The sequence below is a fragment of the Lagopus muta genome, chromosome 2 (genome assembly GCF_023343835.1).
Source record: "Lagopus muta isolate bLagMut1 chromosome 2, bLagMut1 primary, whole genome shotgun sequence".
NCBI classification, from domain to species: domain Eukaryota; kingdom Metazoa; phylum Chordata; class Aves; order Galliformes; family Phasianidae; genus Lagopus; species Lagopus muta.
Genome location: NC_064434.1, coordinates 65,207,018 through 65,225,859, shown reverse-complemented (window position 1 = coordinate 65,225,859; position 18,842 = coordinate 65,207,018). Strand labels below are relative to the sequence as shown.

Genomic DNA, 18,842 nt, shown 5'->3' with positions numbered 1-18,842 from the left:
GGCAAGACACCCAAAGTCGTGTCCCAAAGTAAAAAATGCAAAGAGAAAACAGCCTTTGCCCCTTTCCAAAACAGCAAAGAGCAGGCAATCAATACATCTATTTTGATCAAGCTTGTCAAACACGCAGTTTTCCAGCTTGACACTCAGCATCCTGCTCCCTAGCAGGGAACAGGTGGAGATACAGGAAAGAGCTGAGACTTGGAAGGGAGGAAAGGCATACAGAAATCAGAAAGTAAGAAAAAGTCAGGTATCCGAATACGCAGCTGTGGGATCCAACTCTTTAAGACAACCAGATTTTTGCTGCTCAGATAAGAAAACATTGCTGCTACAGTGACAAGTTTTAGACTGAATCTCTAGTCTTAAGCCACAAAAGTTACCAAAAAGTACATAACACAGTTTGCACTTAGAGCAGTCACACAGAGCTGCAGCATCACTCACTCACTGTGAATTCTCCGTTTACGTATCAGTTTCAGCACCTTTCTGCAAACTACATTTTAGAGAGATCTTAATATTCATGGGCAGAAAGACACTGCAACGCAATCCAGAGGCATCCAGACAAGTTAAACAAGAATGATTTGAAGTAAAACCTCCAATGAACCAAAGCTTTTTAAAATTTTCTCAGCCCTATATGCAACCCTCCTCCTCTCTCCCAACATAATTGATATTTTCTTACCCTGTGGAGCTCCACACCAAAATACCGAACAAGATTAGGATGTTTGATGCCTTCAAAAATCTTCAGTTCATCAGCTGTTTCTTTGATGGTTTTGTGATCATTAGGTTGAAATCTTATCTGCAACAAACATTTTTCATTATTTCACTGCTATTAAGTTTCAAACTGTTAAAGAACAAGAGAAAATATAAAAATCAAGAAAGCTGCTAAAAGTTGGATTTTTTTCTCCAACACAGTACAATCACAGAAGTTCCAGAATTCCATCTCCATTTACAAGTAAAAAAGCTGAAACTTAAATGTCACACGTGTATGCACATGTGTGTATGTCTGCAGAGCTCGCCTTCTAATGTGAATGTGGTGGTACAAGAGGATCAGAGAAGAGCAGTGACAGCTATCTTTCAAGAAAGAATAACTGCCAGGTATTTCATCAAGGTGATTTAGGGATTTGCTTTGAGGTTTCTTTACTGAGAATGAAGCAGCTGCAAAGAAAAGGTGGGGCATGAAACAAAAACAATTAGAAAGCTTTGATTAAAGGCACAGTTTTCATTAGTTCTCCTACAATGTGCTGAGATGCACGTTCTTGGAGGGAAAAAATAAAATAAAATCAGCAATCATCTGCAACTAATTTAAGGCTCTCATTCACACATAAAGAAGCAAAATCCTCAGGAAGTTAAGGGAAATGCTATTTTTACTGTTCTGGCAGAACACAGAAATTTCATTAATTGTGTACAATATATATATATTTTTTCTTTTAAACAAGGACATTACAATTGGTTTTGTTCTCTACAACAATTCCTATTACAGTTCGTGGAAGTGGCATTCAAGTATTTCATGTACTCCAACTCTCCAAAGTCACAACGTTGTGCATTTGCAATAAACCTTTTTCATTATTATTTGTAGAGATGTTGATGATTCTGTGGCTAAAACAACTGTATGCTGTATTTCAAGAAGCGGAGCACTACTATCTGATAGGGGGAAATGTCACTTCAAACCTTTAAAGCTGGTCATTGTGTGACTACAGCACAAAAGCAGTCAAGCACAAGCCCACCTTTTCTTTTCCATGCTTTTGTGAGCTCAAATACATATCATACGTGGAAGAACTGGCACATTAAAATGTAACTGCACCAAACGGCTGCCATGGTAACTGCTGTGAACACTTGATGGTTGTCACTGTACAAGGGTATGGAAATGCAGTAAAACCAAACAGTATACATACTTTTAAAAACAAAATGTTGGAGGGGAGAAGGATCTCTACGCCTACACAGCTTTACTTGCTTCTGTAATGAAAATCAGGTTTTCTGTAACCAACAGGTTAACCAACAGCTTTGTGGCTCACCCTAGCTCACCTAATATACAGGAGAAGCTGAAAAACATCTGAAGTGATATTTCCTATCCTTTTATCTACGAAATGAAGAAAGAGTAAATCAAATGTGAAATACTGTAAAGTAAGAAAAATTTCTTTCAAAAATAATATAAGATCTCTTCATGAGGGTTCACACATATTAAGGAAGTACTCATTCAATATTCATTCTGGAACTATCCATATTCTTTAAGTTCATTTAAGTTCAAACTTGTACACTGAAAGAAAAGGCTTATGGAACATAAGGAAAAACAAGCAACAAAAAGCAATTGTGGCCACATGAAGAAACAATTTGTCTTCCAATCCTTTTTGAGCCAGCTAACAACGATGTTCAGAAGACCTTACTGCCCTACAACACGTGTATATTTGGTTTGGAAAAAAGGCAAGAGCAGCAGCGATTCTCACATACTGAATACTCACTTCTTTCATAGCCATCAGCTCTCCAGTGTCAACACTAATACAGGTGTATACCTTCCCATACTGGCCTTCACCTGCAGTTAAAATAAGACAAATGAATTACACTACAGTGAATGATACATCAACTGACCTCACCTTGCCAAAGTCATTCAGCTGTATTTTCATTTAAAATTTCAAGTAGCTTTTAACCTGTAGCACCTAATAAAATACCCATAGTCCTGAATTCAATGCAGCGATAAGAAGTGAAAGCAACTGAACAGGCTGATCTGAAAGAAAACCACTGAAGTGTGAGGATTTTCCTACAAATCCTGAACCAAAGAGGAAATAATAGTCATACGTGGGAAGAAACAACAATGTTGGTGAATGAAACAAACCCTAAAGATTGTGGTCATTTCCACTCATTTTTGTGTTTCTTCCAAAAGTAGAACTCAACAAATCAAAGTAGATTTGAACATGTGCAGGAACTGAAGGATCATATATAAGTAATCATCCTGACCAAATCCTTTTACTCCTTTGCTTCTTATTTGGGCAAGGAAAACTTCACTGAACTTTCACAAAGTTCAGCTGCAACTGTATTTTGTATTTCAAGATCCTGATTTCAGTGATGCTGGTATTACCTACGCAAAGATGAAATATCTCAGAAGACAGTCTCAGACTGCCTTCAAAAAATTTACATTTTCTTTCCCAGTCTGACAAATGAACATTTAACAAACTTACCAATTTTGTTTCCTCTTTGCCACTTGAAAGTCACTTTTCTCAAACCTACATGCATGACATTGTCATAAGATTTTGGTGTGTCACAAACTTGGCCAATGATATTCTTCCTCCTCATCTCTCTGTATCTCCTTTCTTCAAACAACTGAACAGACTTTTGAACAGCTTCAATTGGTGCTTGTTTGGAAACAGTGTCTAAAAGGAAGAGCGATGAACAATTTATATGACTAAAAATGCTCTCTGTTTTTATATTTTATTTTGTTACCTTTTGATATCTGTACAATCAATGAACGTACAGATGTTATAGTTATAAGATATACCAGAGAGCTTGGCTACGCACTTATTACACCAAAGCAGAATAGATGCTTACCCATGTATCCTGGGCTCGCTATGAAAATCCAATGGAGGGGATCTCCAGAAGAGATCCTTCCCCACTGGTAGCCAGCTCCTAAATGGGTCTAGGAGAGATGGAGCCAGGCTCCACCCCTTCCAGCAGCACAGGTGAATTGCCTTCAGCTGTGATTCAGCAGTTCCCATACAGATATCATACCAAGGGACTTGACCTACAGGATAACTTTCGTGCATCAAATTTCAGAAGTAGCAAAAGGATAAAGCATTTTAGAAATCACGTATGAATCAAATATGAAACTAAAGGAAATATAATTTATCTTAATAAGTTTTATTCTACTAATCTTTTAATTGATTAAAGGAAGTTAAATGTTTGAAATGCAAAGATCTATTTTTTGGGGTTTTTTTATTTTTTATATCTCCCCTGTAATTAACCACAGGTAGATAATGGAAATGTGTTAGGGTTATTAAGGACAGAATGGCAGTGAAGTTTTTTTACTCTACTGAATTGTAAGAGAGTTCTGTTTACAGATATTTTGAGGTATTATGTAAGTCCAGATTTGAAGTCTCATCATGAAACTGAATCCTAGCCAGTGAAGCTAAAAAACATTTCAATAAAGCAGTCATTTATACACTCCTTGTTAAGAAGAAAAATTACACGTCTGTCTAGTTTAACCTTTTTCAAACAGCTTCCAAAAGATGGAGATACTGAAATATCCCCGTATTCTTCTGCCTATGATTACTACCAGTTTTTCATCCTTTTGTTATCTACAGTAGATAGTAAGAACAGTTCCTTTGCAGCATTCTTTTAGAAACTTTGTTTGCTCCTTGCTCTTCTTTTCCTTCCAGGTTAAACCAATTCCATTTATTCACTGTTTATGTTCCAAATGAAAAAAAAGCCTTCTAGATTTCTGGGAAAAAAAAAAAAATCCCCTTTCCAGGAACAAAGCTGTGGAAACCTTTTCAAATGAGCATTAAAATTGAGCATTAAAACATAGCAATAGCTTAGGATGTGCCACACTACGGTGACTCCTAGACTCCTACCTTTGGTCTGGTTGATTAAGGTTCTGAGCTCCCAGCTCCGCCGGGATGAGCCACTTGAATCTCCTTTTGGATATGATGGTTCTAGAGAAATAATACTGTCAGCATAAAAGTGGCTTTATCTCATATTAAGGATTATGCAGTCATATGCAGCAGAAACTGAGATCTTACATATCAATACCCTACAAGTATATGAAGCAGTGTAAGCTCCCAAATTAAAAAATGATTTGTTTTTAAAAAACAAGTTATGAGAGACACAGTTTAGCACAAACAATACTGGTGGTATGTGGGTGGTTGGATTAGATTATATCTTAGAGGTCTTCTCCAATCTTAATCTTAATGAATCTGTGATTCTATGAAAGCTATTCTGAAATGAGATATAATTTACATAGGAAAAGAGCTCTCCTTCAGCAACTGAGGAAGCATTTCAAGTCAGGGCATGGAGAATCACATGTGGGATATAACTCAGCAGGAAAGCAAACTTTAAACTTCCTCAGAAAAAAAGACTAGCTTCTTTGCAATATAAGTCAATCTTCCATTCAAACATACATATTGAAAAGAGAATAAGCCTGTAACAAACAATAATTTCACTGTCTTCTTAAAGCAAAATAAAACACACCACTTGGGATAAATTTCCACTGTATTTGTTTTGCTTCGTTTTGCAAAACAACAGCAATACCAGCTCTGCTTTGTTTGTGATTTCATACTTCATTCTCATTTGCACAGAACACATCACCTTACAAGAGGAGCCTTAGGGGGAGATCTTCATTAACATGTAGGAATATCTGAAAGGAGGATGCAAAAAAGACACAGCCAGACGGCTCCTTTCAGCTGTGCCCAGTGCCAGGACAAGAAGCAGTGGGCACAAATTGGAACAACAGATGTTCCATCTGATCACCAGGAAGAGCTTCTACCTGCTGTGCAGATAGCTGAGCACTGGCACGAGTTGTGGAGTCTCCTTGGAGATCTTCAGAACTCACCTGGACCTGGGCTGAGGCATCCTGCTCTGAGTGCCTCTACTGGAGCTAGGCTGCAGCAGTGGACCCAGAGGGCTCTTATAAACTCAGCCACACAGTGATTCTGCTTTTATTACCAAAAAATACCACACATACGGGGGCTGGGTACACCTAGAAGAACCCTGATTGAGACAAAGTCACCCACACTGTTTTGCATTCAAGTAGCAGCAAGTGTCTGTAACATGAATGCTGCAGTGGTAGTTAAAGAATTTGACTGGAAGCTCTTCACTGCCCCAATGGGTCCAGTTTACTGTATGTTTACTTTGTTAACAGCACTTAGAAATTCAATATCTGATGGGGTATATTCAGCAACCATGGTACTCAGTTCATTTAGCATAATGTAACTTCATAAGACACCAAGAAATTCTTTTAGGTATAATTCGGAAACAATATGGAAAGCAAGAGAACAGTTATATCTGAAAACAGAAGAACTTAAAGTCTAACCCTGGAAGTTAAAAATGTAAGTCTGAATGGGAAAGGTGAAAAAAAAATTGAGAGGGTTAAGGACTGGGAACTGATAAAAATATGTTAATGGCATAAATCATCAGCACATTCAGGTCACAACCTAATATTGTGACAATCACCTTCTCGCTCCTCAGTGGGACTGGAGTGACGACTAAGGGATCTGAACTGCAACTCGGCCGCTATTGAAGCCAGTCGATCATTTTCAGGGACACTGGAACCCCTGTTAAATAGAGCCATCGTACCAATTAACATTGCACTAAATAGCTACTAGTGACAATTTAACTGCAGTTTAGAAGAGAAAAAAAAAAGCTATGAAGCCTAGGATATGAACCACGAAAGAAAAACTGATGCTGAGATGCAAATGGAAAAACTCTCAGCTATTTTTTCCCCAAAATGAAGACTTTTTATATAATTTTCACTATGCCACTATCTATGATAAAAACCTCCAGCTTTTAAATCATTAACTATGTGAAACCGTTGTTGTCATAACAGACTCTTCTACTGATACGTAACACACTAACAAAGCAGATGCTGCAGGACATGGCTGGTGCCAGGTATGGATATGCAGTCAGAAGTGATTCAGCTTGGTGATAACCTGAGCCACATTATCAGATGAAGAACAGTGACTTAATTCATATGCTTCCAGAGCACGACAAGTACAAAGTCAAGGCCCATAACCACTAAATAAGAGCCAGCAGGTAGAAGCACAATTCAGCAGACAAGACACAAAGTGTTAATTTATCCATAGTCCAGGCCCTACCTCCTTCAAAAAGCAGAGTGCAATTAGATACCTCAGAATAAGACCCAAATGAATAAGCATGTTGAACAGAAAAAGAAACAATACTGAGAGAAATGAGTTTTAAGACCTTAAGTCTTCAGACACCTTTTTCCAGCTACCAAGATATTGATGAAATTACCCAGGTTTTACAGTAAAAACTGCAAAATCTTCTATGGTTCTATCTTCTACAAGGTTCTCCTCTCATTTTTTAAGGGGTGGAAGAGCTGTGATTGATACCTCCTAATATTTTAGAGTATGAGCTAAACATTACTGAAAATGAGGAACACTATTAAACCCTTCACTGACAGTTGATACAAGAGCTGTATGAGAAGTCCTTCCTATCCTACCACATGTTTTCCTAATTAAATATTTAAAAAAAAATGCAGCACACACAACCTTGAAAAAAGAAGCCGAAGACCAGGACACTCTTTCCCACATGATGTTCTCAGTATGTTTGTTCTATAGTGCCTGCAACTTCAAAAAGCCTGTTGAAATTTGAGGAGTAACTGAGCAAGTGAAAATCCTCAATGCTCTTTGGGAAGTTGAGCTTTTAACCAGTAATACTAAGGAGATAAAGAACAGGATTTCTAATTGTACAGAGCTCAGAAACTCCTGATGTCACTAAAATACAGCAGTAACCAAATAGAAAAGTCTAAGTATCGTAACTTTGAATGCGAATGTTCAAAATCCACATTGGTCCCATCCTATCCACCCAAATTCCTTATTGTCTGTGACCATAAAGACTGCCTGCATGTTCTCAGGCACAGAAATAGAGTAAATGAGAGATACTTGCTAAATTTTTTCCCTGATCCTGGATAAATATAAAATGAGGATTAATATCATCAGCTAGCTCAGAAATTAAACATTTATATACGTCATTAGCACAAATGCAGGACAAATTTATACCTATCATTAAGCTCAATGTGAATAACTAAATATTACTACTCCAGATTTCATTTTCCAGCTATACTGAACAGCTGTTATTTGTGTGTTTTTTGTTTTTTTTTTTTTTTAAAGCAAAACTTCAACAGAAGTATGGCAGCATTTATGCACTATGCACTGCCCAATTCAATTGATGTATCTAGTTTCTACATTCAGCCCTTTATGGTTATGTAATGCTTATAATCATGCCATAAATGTCCAATGAGATTCTGGAAAGTGCACAAAGTTTGTGCACTTTAGTGCTTCTGCACTATTTCAGCAGCTGGACCTCACACCTCTTGCATACAGAGCCAAATGCCACTTTCTTGACCCAACAGATTCCACTTTTCTACTGAAACACAAATAAATGAAATCTGTACTTAGGACTGCAACGTATTACAAGTTCTTCTGACTACATTAACAGCAGAAACTTGCTTTAAATATATTACATTGTAATATTTGGCCATCCTTTTAACAAAACCAACTGAATAAAAATCAGCAGATACCCTGTGTAATAAAAAAAACAATCAAACAAGTTCTGCATTTGATTTTCAAAATCATAAAAAACAAATTAATCTTTACCCTGTATGCATATAAAGGTGCCAGAATCTCCCAGTGAAAAATCTCTAGAATTTTACTTACTTGAAAGGGGCTTTTCAAGTGCATAGCACTGCAGATTACTGCCTGCTTTGTCTTTTTTTCAAGAGTGGGCTTAAAATGGAAGCATGAAGGATAAAAGCAGATAGTATGAATGACAAAAATTCAGGCCTTTTGTCAACAAAAAAGACTTGCAGGAAGGATACTGTATACAAAGCTGCAATTTAATACCCTCTTAAGACCTCAGTATGTGCTTTTGTTGTCCAGTTGGTATGGGCAGCAAATGAAAATCATTTTTATTGAATGAAATATTTTACTTGTCTAATCTTGTTTGCCACCATCTAATGTTTCAAAATAATGATGGCAGATAATCACAATGCCAAAATTGTTATCTAACAAAACAAAAACAAGGATAAAAACAAAACAAACAAATATCACACCGTGGGTTGATTTGTATTAAGAATCAACTTAGTGCCAAGTGTTAGTTATCAATACAGCTTAGTAAAGTTATACCAAACTGACTAGATTATGTTAATCTCATGGAGGTTTTCAACTAAATGAGTTTGTTATCTACTGACTCCGAATGTCAGAAGCACATGCTTAAACTACAAATTTGGTTGAGATATTTTAATTCTGAGAAGGGGTTTATCATCAGTATCTACAGTATAAGATCCTACTCAAGTCAAACAGGAATGAAGAAGCCAGTGGAACATACGATGGGGTGGAAAAGCACGGTGCAAATGATCTACTGGAATGCAAGTAGGTGGAAACAGTTATATGGATGATGTAAGTAGAATGAGACTGCTATGTCATGGAGCTGGGCTACCTGGTATCATTTGTACTGCTGACAGATTTGGGTTGAGCTGAGTCGCTACTGATGGGAGCGGGGCGACTGACAGTAACGTTGCAAGGGTTCCGTGCATCACAAGGGACATTCCGTGTGCTGTGGCAAGAAGAAAAACTTCAGGAGAGAGTTCAAAAAAATAATAAAGATGGAGCTGAAAGTTTACTTGAAAAAATGAAATTCTCAAGTGTGCACATTGAGGCATGACTTTAAATGTCGTCCAAATACCTACAGACTTTCCTGTGAAGCAATCTTGGGTCTGAGAAGCCTCAGGAAATGTCAGCATGTGCAAGGAAAACCATCCTTAAAATAATGACCTCTAAGTCTTTAGATTAATGCCAGCATCAGCCAGCAGCTAAGCTATTCTGAAAAAAGACAAGTGTGTAATTTGACTGTGCTGCTGTCCTTGAAAAATAAGACCTTCTGTATAAAAAGATGCATGATGAGGTCTATATGAAAACTTTCACGTCAACTCTTTCAAAGGGAAGCAAACTCATTTGTTGTTTTTAGGTTGTCAAAGATTGATAATGACGCAAAAGTTCCACCAAATTCCAGAATACTACATTTTTTTAAATCTTACCTAAAGCTAAACTACAGAAACCACTGTCACAGTCATGTAGACAGAGATTCTAAGTAGGGAAAGAAAAAAAAAATATGAAGTCCTGCTATCAAATAGTTTTCACTGAACTGAAACTTATTCCACTTCTACAGGGTTTTCAGGAAAGACAAAAAGGATGAGTGACTTCACAGTGGGGAAGCATGCACCAATAAAAACTGCAAAATAAAGGGGCAGAAGGAGAGGAAAAGAAAGTAGTTTTATTGTCTTTAAAAGCACTTCTATAAAATTGAGATCACTAACACACCAGTTCTGTCCAACAGTTTTGTCTTCAAGAAGAGATATGATGTTCCACTCATTGTGTTTCAAGTGTCAGCAAAGCCACAAGATGATTAAACAGTTTAGAACTAATGCTAAATACCTGAAGCCTTCAGGAGTGGGGATGATAAGATGAGGATTTGGTGGATCACTATGGCATCGAGGTACTTTCACAGGACGGGGACTGTTTCGATGAATTGCTGCAAACATCAAAAAAAAAAAAAAAGATCTTAACTCAAATGGCAGAAAAATTCTGTTATGAACATTTCAAGACACAAAAGTAACATTAACTGCAATTTCACAGAATTATGTGCAAACCAGCACGTATTTTCTTATCCTTTAAGAAAATATCCTAATCACTCAGATTTTAAATAAAGCCATTATAAAGCTATGAATAATAAACATTATTCACACTATATCATGTAACACTTCATTAGAAAATAATTAAAATTCCCAAGAAAATGAAAAACCAGCAATTTGAAGATGTATACTTACTCAAATAAAAGTAAATCCTCATTATTTCAACTTCATAATTGAAAGAATGTTTTATCATCTTACTTCAAAGTAAATACTAACAAATTGAATAATAATTAAAAAGCAAACAACACTATTATGTCCATTTTGCATAAAAAATAGCTTTCTCAGACAACAGGAAGCAAAATGAACTAGGGAAAAAACACATGTGACAGTTTTACCAATGCTAATGCTCTTCCCTTGGCAGTCTGCAAATAAATGGTGAACAGGGAAAGGGTCATACCTAAATCAGCCACACTGACCTTCATTCATCATCATCAGCTCATTCAGTGCCCAGAAAAGTAGTTAACAGTGTTTCCCCATTCCCCAATATCTCCCTAAGTAGTCAGAAAATTATGGTGACACAAGATAGCTGATTGCTCATCAAAACCTAGACAGTTCCCTTTCTGCAAGGCCGGATTAATCATGGCAAGTTTGTTTTCTGCCTTATTTGCACTACCATGCTTGTCAGGACCAGTGCTGGTTTTCCTGTTATAATTTGCAAGGACAGTAGCAGAAGGTAGAATCCAGTCCACAAAGGTGGATCCATGCTGCTTCACAAAGGAAAAAGACAAGATGAAACACCAGGAGACTCCCTGTTGTGTATCTATAGGCAACAGCATGAATGCAACTGAATTCTAAGCTTTAGGAGAGAGGGCAAAGATCACAGTGGGTTTAAGTCACTCAATACCGAATACAAACAGAACTAGGAATTCTTATTTTCTTCCTGATCACGAGACAGAAAGGAGTATCTTCAATAACTGCAGCTAGGATATAGTTTACGTTCAGTTATGTTTATTTACAACACAGTGTAAAAAGTGAAAGTACAGGTTTTGCATCACAGTACAGAATTTGACTAATACATATTTTAGGCAATACTTCTATCCAAGGAATTATGCTGACTTAGATTGTGAAAGGTTTCTCAGTTACAAGAATTCTTCATAAAAAGTAAAACTTCCCAAAAATAACTGAAAAACTTCCTCTTGGCCAAATTACCTTCCCTTCATGCCACTGACCATCAACCCTACCCAGGAAGTGGGCATCAGGAGAAAGACAGGAAGATGTGGTATTTTGAAAGTTAAACCACTCAGTGGACTTGGGAAGAAGAAGAGAGAAACAGTGCTGAGAGAGAGGCGTGTAAAAGAAAAACACAGCTGAGGAAACATCCTTCTTCTCATGATAAACAATAAAATATCTTGATCTTTTTCTTATGCCAAACAAAGGTATTTTTTAAGCCATGACAAACTTTGATTTTGGAGAACTGATTCCCACAGCTCTATCTCATGCCTCTAAATATAACTACTCCATACTTCAACACTTATATAAAAGTCTGTCAGAAGTGTGAACACCTGCAGCACCACAAAGAAAATTTGGGAGAGGGAGCTGTGAATGTCTGTCTGAAGTGAAAACTGCTTCTTTAACCAACCTTTAGAAAACACAATCCTCCAGAAGATCTGCAAAACTTCACAGGGATCCAAGGGCAAAATCAGACAAAAGCATCTGTAAAGCTTCTAAATTTCTTGAGTAAAACCACCATTTATCTACATTTCCCTCAGACAATCACGATTTCCCATCAAGGATCACAAAAGCTTTGAAATAAAATCTTTATTTCTCTTTTTAGCTTTTAAAAACTAATTTACAATCAAAATTATATAGCAATAGCAGCAAAACTGAAGAACCAACACCAGTAACTTCTGCCTTACCAAGGTACAGACCTGTAACAGGACTGTGAGGCTTTCCAATAACATGGCCAATGCACTCATTCATCAGAGCTTGTAAACTCTAGAAATGCAAACAGAAAATGTTGTGATATCTTACATTTCTAGAGAGTTCATAACAATACGGTAAATCTTACAGTAATAAAATTATACTGATTAAATATGTAATATCTCAAAAACTACACACTTCATTCTCCAGTCTACCAATGATATTAAATGTTAGGATGCATATAAGGTTTTGACTGTTTTTTTGTTTTGTTTTGTTTTGTTTTTTTACATAGAAAGTCTTAATTTTGCCTTGTCTGCTGACCTTGGCAAAACTCAGTAACCATGAGAACTGAACAATGATTCACCATAAAAAATATTTCATAATATAAAGCCAGTGAAACTTGCAATTATCCATCACTAATAAAAATGTACAATCAAGCATGCTAGAACAAAGAGAATGTTGCAACAACCTCTGCTACCTTCCTTCCATACCCTGACCCCACTCCTCAACAAGAAACAGTGAAAGAATATGGGTGAGAGTATGACAGCCTGAATCATAAGATGAAAGTCTGTAAAACAATGAATATGATGCACTGCACAGTAAAAGACATCCACCTTCCTAACCTTCCCAAGAAGTAAGTAAAACTTTCGGGAAAGAATGTTTATTAGTCAAATCACTGAACTTAGGCTCAGGCAATCTGAGCTTGATTATGAGTTGTACTCATAATTGTCCATGCAACCTCACACAAACTATTAAATCTGACTCTGATTCAATTTACTTGTCAGAACACCAGGGATAAAATTTATCTTCGCAATAATGAAATAAAATCATGTTCTTTGGTACAGTTGCTACGAAAGCCACTTCTAACTACCAGCCACTCAGACTGGTCAACATTTCTTCTAGAAATTCAAAAATGTATGGAAGACTGGAACTTGAAGCCAGATGCTACATTAACTGAAAGAACAGTGATTACATTTAAAAAAAGTGTTTAGTCTCTGATTGGCTTATCAACTTAGACTGAGCTTAAATCTATCTCAAACTTAAATCTAGAGCTTCAAATCCAGACCTCTTTTTAATGCCATCAGGTATATGCATATATGTATGTATGTATATATATATATATATATACACACACACACACACACATATATATATACACATATATATATGTGTGTGTATATATATGTATGTACGTATGTATGTATGTAAATATATATATATATATAATAATAATAAAAATATAAACTACATATATATACAAAATAATTTCAATAAGAGATTAAGATTGACATAGGCATTTCTAGGTAAAATGCTGTAAACTGGTGTTATACAGCAGTCAAACTAAATTATCATAAGGAGCTTCAAGCAATGCTCTCCAAAACTGAAATCCAGCTTTAACAAAGCAAAACTTCAGAAATGCAGTGAAGGTTTTGGTTTTTTTCTCTTTCTCTCCTACTTGTTCCATGTCCAAACTTAATCTATATTACATAATATTGGCTTTTTTTTGTATGTGTGAAACATCTGTCATAGAAACCCTGTTTGAGGAAATGTCAAGGTATATTAGATAATTATCAGTCAACAAACTAACTCATGCATGTTTGCTTGTTAGCACACTTTCATGGTCACAAGAAAGCGTAAGTTCCACTTACAGACAAAATTACCAGTTTTTAATGTCATGGGCCACATTATTTCCTCCTTAGAAGCTTCCTCATAAATAACAACCTCTAGCAAGATAGTAACACCAAAATACACACACATTACTCTTCAGAATAGCAGGTACCTTTGAAACTGCATCAAATCAGATAAGTAAAGCCGAGGGGCTATTTACTGAAACTACAGTATTACTGTATTACCATCGTAAGCTTAACCTTCTCATTCAGGCAGACAATTATTTTACAACAACATAGACACAGAAGAACAAAAAAGTAACTTAGTCAAGAGCTGTTGGCAAAAATATAAGTAGAAACTATAAACTACATAGTTTCTGTGTAAATTTCTGTGTAAAGCAAGACTAAAGTGGCTAGCATAATAGATCTTGAAACTAAAAATAAAAAATTAAAAATCAGAGAACCTTTGTGGCAACTGTACTTTTACTTCCGTGTAGTACTCTATCAAGATCAGAAATAAATCCTCAGGATTTTATTTCCACAAAAGAAGGGGGAAGGCAAAGCAATGAAAAAAAAACCAACAGTATTGGTTGCAGTCCAGTTAGTTACATAATAGTTACAGTCTATTGGTATTTTCACAGTAAAAACAAAAGAGACATTCCTTAAAATCAATTTGATGTCATCATAATTTGAAGAAATAATTTGATGATCAGGGGGCTGGAGCACCTCCCCTATGAGGACAGGCTGAGGGATTTGGGCTTGTTCAGCCTGGAGAAGAGAAGGCTGCGGGGTGACCTCATTGCAGCCTATCAATACCTGAAGGGAACCTACACCCAGGAGGGGAGTAAACTCTTCAAAAGGGCTGACAACGGCAGGACTAGGGGAAATGGTTTTAAGTTGAAGGAGGGAAGATTTAGGTTAGATGTTAGGGGGAAGTTCTTTACTAGGAGAGTGGTTAGGCCCTGGAACGGGCTGCCCAGGGAGGTTGTGGATGCCCCGTCCTTGGACGTGTTTAAGGCCAGGTTGGACGGGGTCCTGGGCAACCTGATCTGAATGTGCATGTTTGGTGGCCCTGCTAGGCAGGGGGGTTGGAACTACATGATCCTTGGGGTCCCTTCCAACCCGGGTGATTCTGTGATTCTGTGAAATACACTTAAGCGATTGTGCTTTTGTATTCATAAGGTCAGTGAACTTCGGGTGCTAAGACTCAGAAGATTGTATTCAGAAATTTATTAGGATATTCACTTTTTTTTTTTTATTAACTCTGTAGTAAAGGCTCTATCAAATTCTCCCTGCCCAGAGACAGGCCTCCCAGGATAGCACAGGCAAACTGTCAGCAATTTGAAAATATTAATGCCAGTGGTCATAACCATACACTGTTCATAACTTTATGAACTAAAGAGATGTCATCATCATCAGTTATACACAACAGCAATTTCCAGAGCATCTGTAGTCAGACACAGCTCTATAAAAAAACACCCCTGATAACAGACAGTGATTGAAACGCTTCACAAATACTTCGAAATAAATAACAATCAGAATAACTTATTCCATACCAAGAAATCATCTTCTGGGAGAGCCGAAATAAATGCTGGTTCAATGGCTTGAAGAAAATCAAAACCTTGAGTTGCCCACCTATCTCAGAGATAGACAACATGAATTAGACAACATGAAAGCCATCACAAGAGTTTCAACAACATCAAAGAAAAGCAAATGGTAGCTATACAGATTTTTTTTCATACTTTTAAGAGGAAAAATAAGAAAACAATTTAGTATATTAAAGGTAACATATTTAACTCATACTAATATTTGCAGAGTTACATGCAGATAAAGCCTGATTTTAACAAGGACACTGTCAAGTAGAGCAAGCAGATGGCTGAATATTGATAAATGTACTATATCAACCCATTGAACGCTCATATATGTACTATCTTCAGGTATGGTACAATCAATTCACTCACAATGTTTTAGAGTAACAAGCCAAACCACAATGTCCCCATCCTGTATTATCATTTTTTGAAACAAGATAAAAAGACGACCAATGATTTTTTAAGCACCTGATCAGTACGAATTGGGCATCACTGGTTTCAGAGCCAGAGATTGGTAACAAATAATTAACTTGGCTTGAGTGACTTGTGCTTTTTAGCTATTTCCCGATACTGCTAGCTAAAACTGGCAGCTGCAATCCACAAGGTACAAGTAAATTATAGCAGCTACCTAATTAGGCTATTCAGACATGCTTCAGACTATTCAATCTTTCTTCCTCTTCTGCCTGCAAGTAAAACAGACCACCTCTAGGAAAGTCTGATCAGCCCTATTCTTTAACAGAAAAATAAAAATAAAATTAAAAAATAAAAACATTGGCAAGCAATATTAAGCATCTACTATAAAGCAACAGAATTCTATAAAATTCTGATCTGTCAGCTGCAAAACACTGCAAAACCATGTAAATAAATCAAGCTGCAGTATCATTCTTGTTCAATCATCCCAGCCTCTAGTTTACATCCTCAAGATAATGAAGATAATGCAAATCCTCTTTTTTTTCTTTTTTTTCTTTTTTTATTTTTTAATGTTGGCATCCTGCAATAGAGTTTCACAGTACTAACTCTAAGCAGAGTTTGAGAGACCACTAAGCCCAACAGTACTCTCAACAGTCTGAGGAAACATGCATTCTGATATCTGTAATGTAGTTCTAGACATAGTTAGTTTAACTATTGCTTCATATAAATCTGAAGAATTTTCACCAGTGTGGAAACACTTCTTCCTCATCTGTGGGCCATACATTCAGAAGAGACTGACAGAAAGGACTTGTACAGGAGGCAAAAGCTCTTACGTGGACATCATTTCTGCAACCACTCAAAACAACAGTTCTTTTTCCGTACAATACTCAACAGTTGAGAACAACTGTTGCATATAGAGTAGTCTTTATAGGCGCCTGGTCAGATACTACTTTTGTCCAGAGCTAATAGCCCATACCCAGTTTCTGAACTGTTTGAGTCCAATGATCTCCACTTTTTCTTCCTATCAACTAACAGGAGGCAAGATGTTCAGCAGAAGACTGCGAAGCAACTGAGGGCTTCATTTGGCTTTATGTATTTACAGTTCAATTTACTTTCAAAACTCAAGTACCAGAAGCATTAATACTTCAAAAGAATTGCTTCTAAACAATTAATCAGTGTTCACAGCATGAAGAATCCTCCATACTATTTAAAAGTAACACAAATTACTATGACATTAACAAGTTTGCTGTTACCTGGGTCGAGTGCCTCGGCCACTCTCACATTTTGTTAGCACGTAGTTCATCCATTTTCTGGCAAAGCTGATATACTTGTCTCCAATTTTCTGCCTGAATTCTCCAGACATCAGACGAACAACTTCTTTATGGTACTGTAAGAAATCAAAGATTATTTTTCAAATAATAATAGTAATATCAGAAGTATTATTTGCAATATCCACCAGAGTATTTTCAGGCTAAGAAAACTTTGTGCAGGGTAACAATCACATCCTGTTATCAGACAAAATGATTTCATGCAAGCAGTTGCATAATTATAGAAAGAAATGTAAACGTATATGACACAAAATGTATTACAGTGAGGGGCAGCACTTAAGCCATAATGTATTATTGTGTACATATGGGCATATGCTGATGTTTAGTAGTGTACACATTTAAGTAATATCCTACGTAATGCACAGATCCATAATCAGAGACTGAACTTCAAAGTAATGTTTATTTCCAGTAGTATTGCAGATAATCCAGAGAAAAAAATGAGCTGTATATAAACATTTAAAAAAATCAGAAGTACCAGATGTTTTTTAGAAGATTATCCTTAAAAGTATGTCAGCATAAAAATATATATATATATCTAGAAACTTAAAAGGTCACAGGAATCAAATAAGGAAACATTATACATTGTATAAACATGACATTTTCTCATCAGCACTGTAGGGAAAACACTCAAAAGCCATATTCAGTACATCAAAGAACCACCATAAACTTGAAAGGAAGGCTCTAATGTCTTTTTATGCTACTCCTGGTTGAAAAACAGTGAGAAGCCAAGTTACACAATGACACTCAATACCAAAGATTTCTGATTTCATCTAGAACATAACTAGGTAGCAGAGCTTGCAAGACTACATTTGAATTTAGCAAGTTCTTAACACTTTTTAAGTTTCAGACATTACTAATTGGAGTCTGTAATATCACTCTGTTCTTTTTCAATCTTTTTCATTCATAGTTTTTAAGTGTTCTGACAGTTTCACATCAATTATGCAAATCATATTATCATTATTGTCATTAACTCTTTGTTTTCCTTACCTCAAACCCAAAATTGTAAGCCTGAATCATGGCTTCCCGGTAGTACTGCTGCAAGGTCACAGATTCAGATTCATCAACTTCAGCATCGAACTCAGATGTGAACATATGATCAACTCTGTCAATGGCACTGCTTATCTTATTGCATAGCTGCAATGCATCATTCTAAATAACAACAACAAAACAGGATCACATTATTATTTATATTTGACTGCTGAGTAGTTTATGGCAAGCACAAATCTGATGATTACATTATTTTAAATGCAGATGTACTTTAATGTCACCACAGTTCATTCAGATTCACAATAACGAGTACTTGTCAGAATTTGCACTAAGCAAGTCTTATAATTAAATGCAGTATTGCAAATTCATTTTGTTTGCTTGTATGAGATCAACTTTAAAAACAAAGAAAGCAAAGGAAGAAAGAAAGAAAATAAGCTTTACTATCTACAATATGACCGAGTCATTGGTGATACTTCAGCGATGTTGTGTACATAGCTTCTACTGAATTCAAGAGGAAACACAGGGCCCTGATACTGAAAATTCAACACAGAAATATCTTGGTATTTCTGGATCTTTAAAAAAAAATAAAAAAAATAAAAAAATAAAAAATAATAATAATAAAAAAATAATAAAAATCAAACACTTTCCTTCCATT

General features: G+C 36.2%; 1 protein-coding gene across 10 annotated transcripts in view; it reads right to left on the bottom strand.

Moving 5' to 3' along the window:
* MAP3K4 (mitogen-activated protein kinase kinase kinase 4) overlaps positions 1–18,842 on the bottom strand; it is a 71,231-nt gene that overhangs the window by 9,267 nt on the left and 43,122 nt on the right. For 7 of the 10 annotated variants that reach the window (XM_048935240.1, XM_048935236.1, XM_048935241.1 and 4 more), the window contains exons 12-22: positions 18,188–18,349; positions 17,126–17,259; positions 15,429–15,507; positions 12,262–12,340; positions 10,149–10,245; positions 9,154–9,270; positions 6,151–6,251; positions 4,554–4,634; positions 3,165–3,356; positions 2,451–2,521; positions 674–790 (exon numbers count right to left, since the gene is read on the bottom strand). In XM_048935240.1, coding sequence (XP_048791197.1) covers positions 674–790; positions 2,451–2,521; positions 3,165–3,356; positions 4,554–4,634; positions 6,151–6,251; positions 9,154–9,270; positions 10,149–10,245; positions 12,262–12,340; positions 15,429–15,507; positions 17,126–17,259; positions 18,188–18,349 — 1,230 coding nt within the window. The remainder of the gene's footprint in view (positions 1–673; positions 791–2,450; positions 2,522–3,164; positions 3,357–4,553; positions 4,635–6,150; positions 6,252–9,153; positions 9,271–10,148; positions 10,246–12,261; positions 12,341–15,428; positions 15,508–17,125; positions 17,260–18,187; positions 18,350–18,842) is intronic. The other 3 variants (XM_048935235.1, XM_048935238.1, XM_048935239.1) reach the window with 3 other exon arrangements.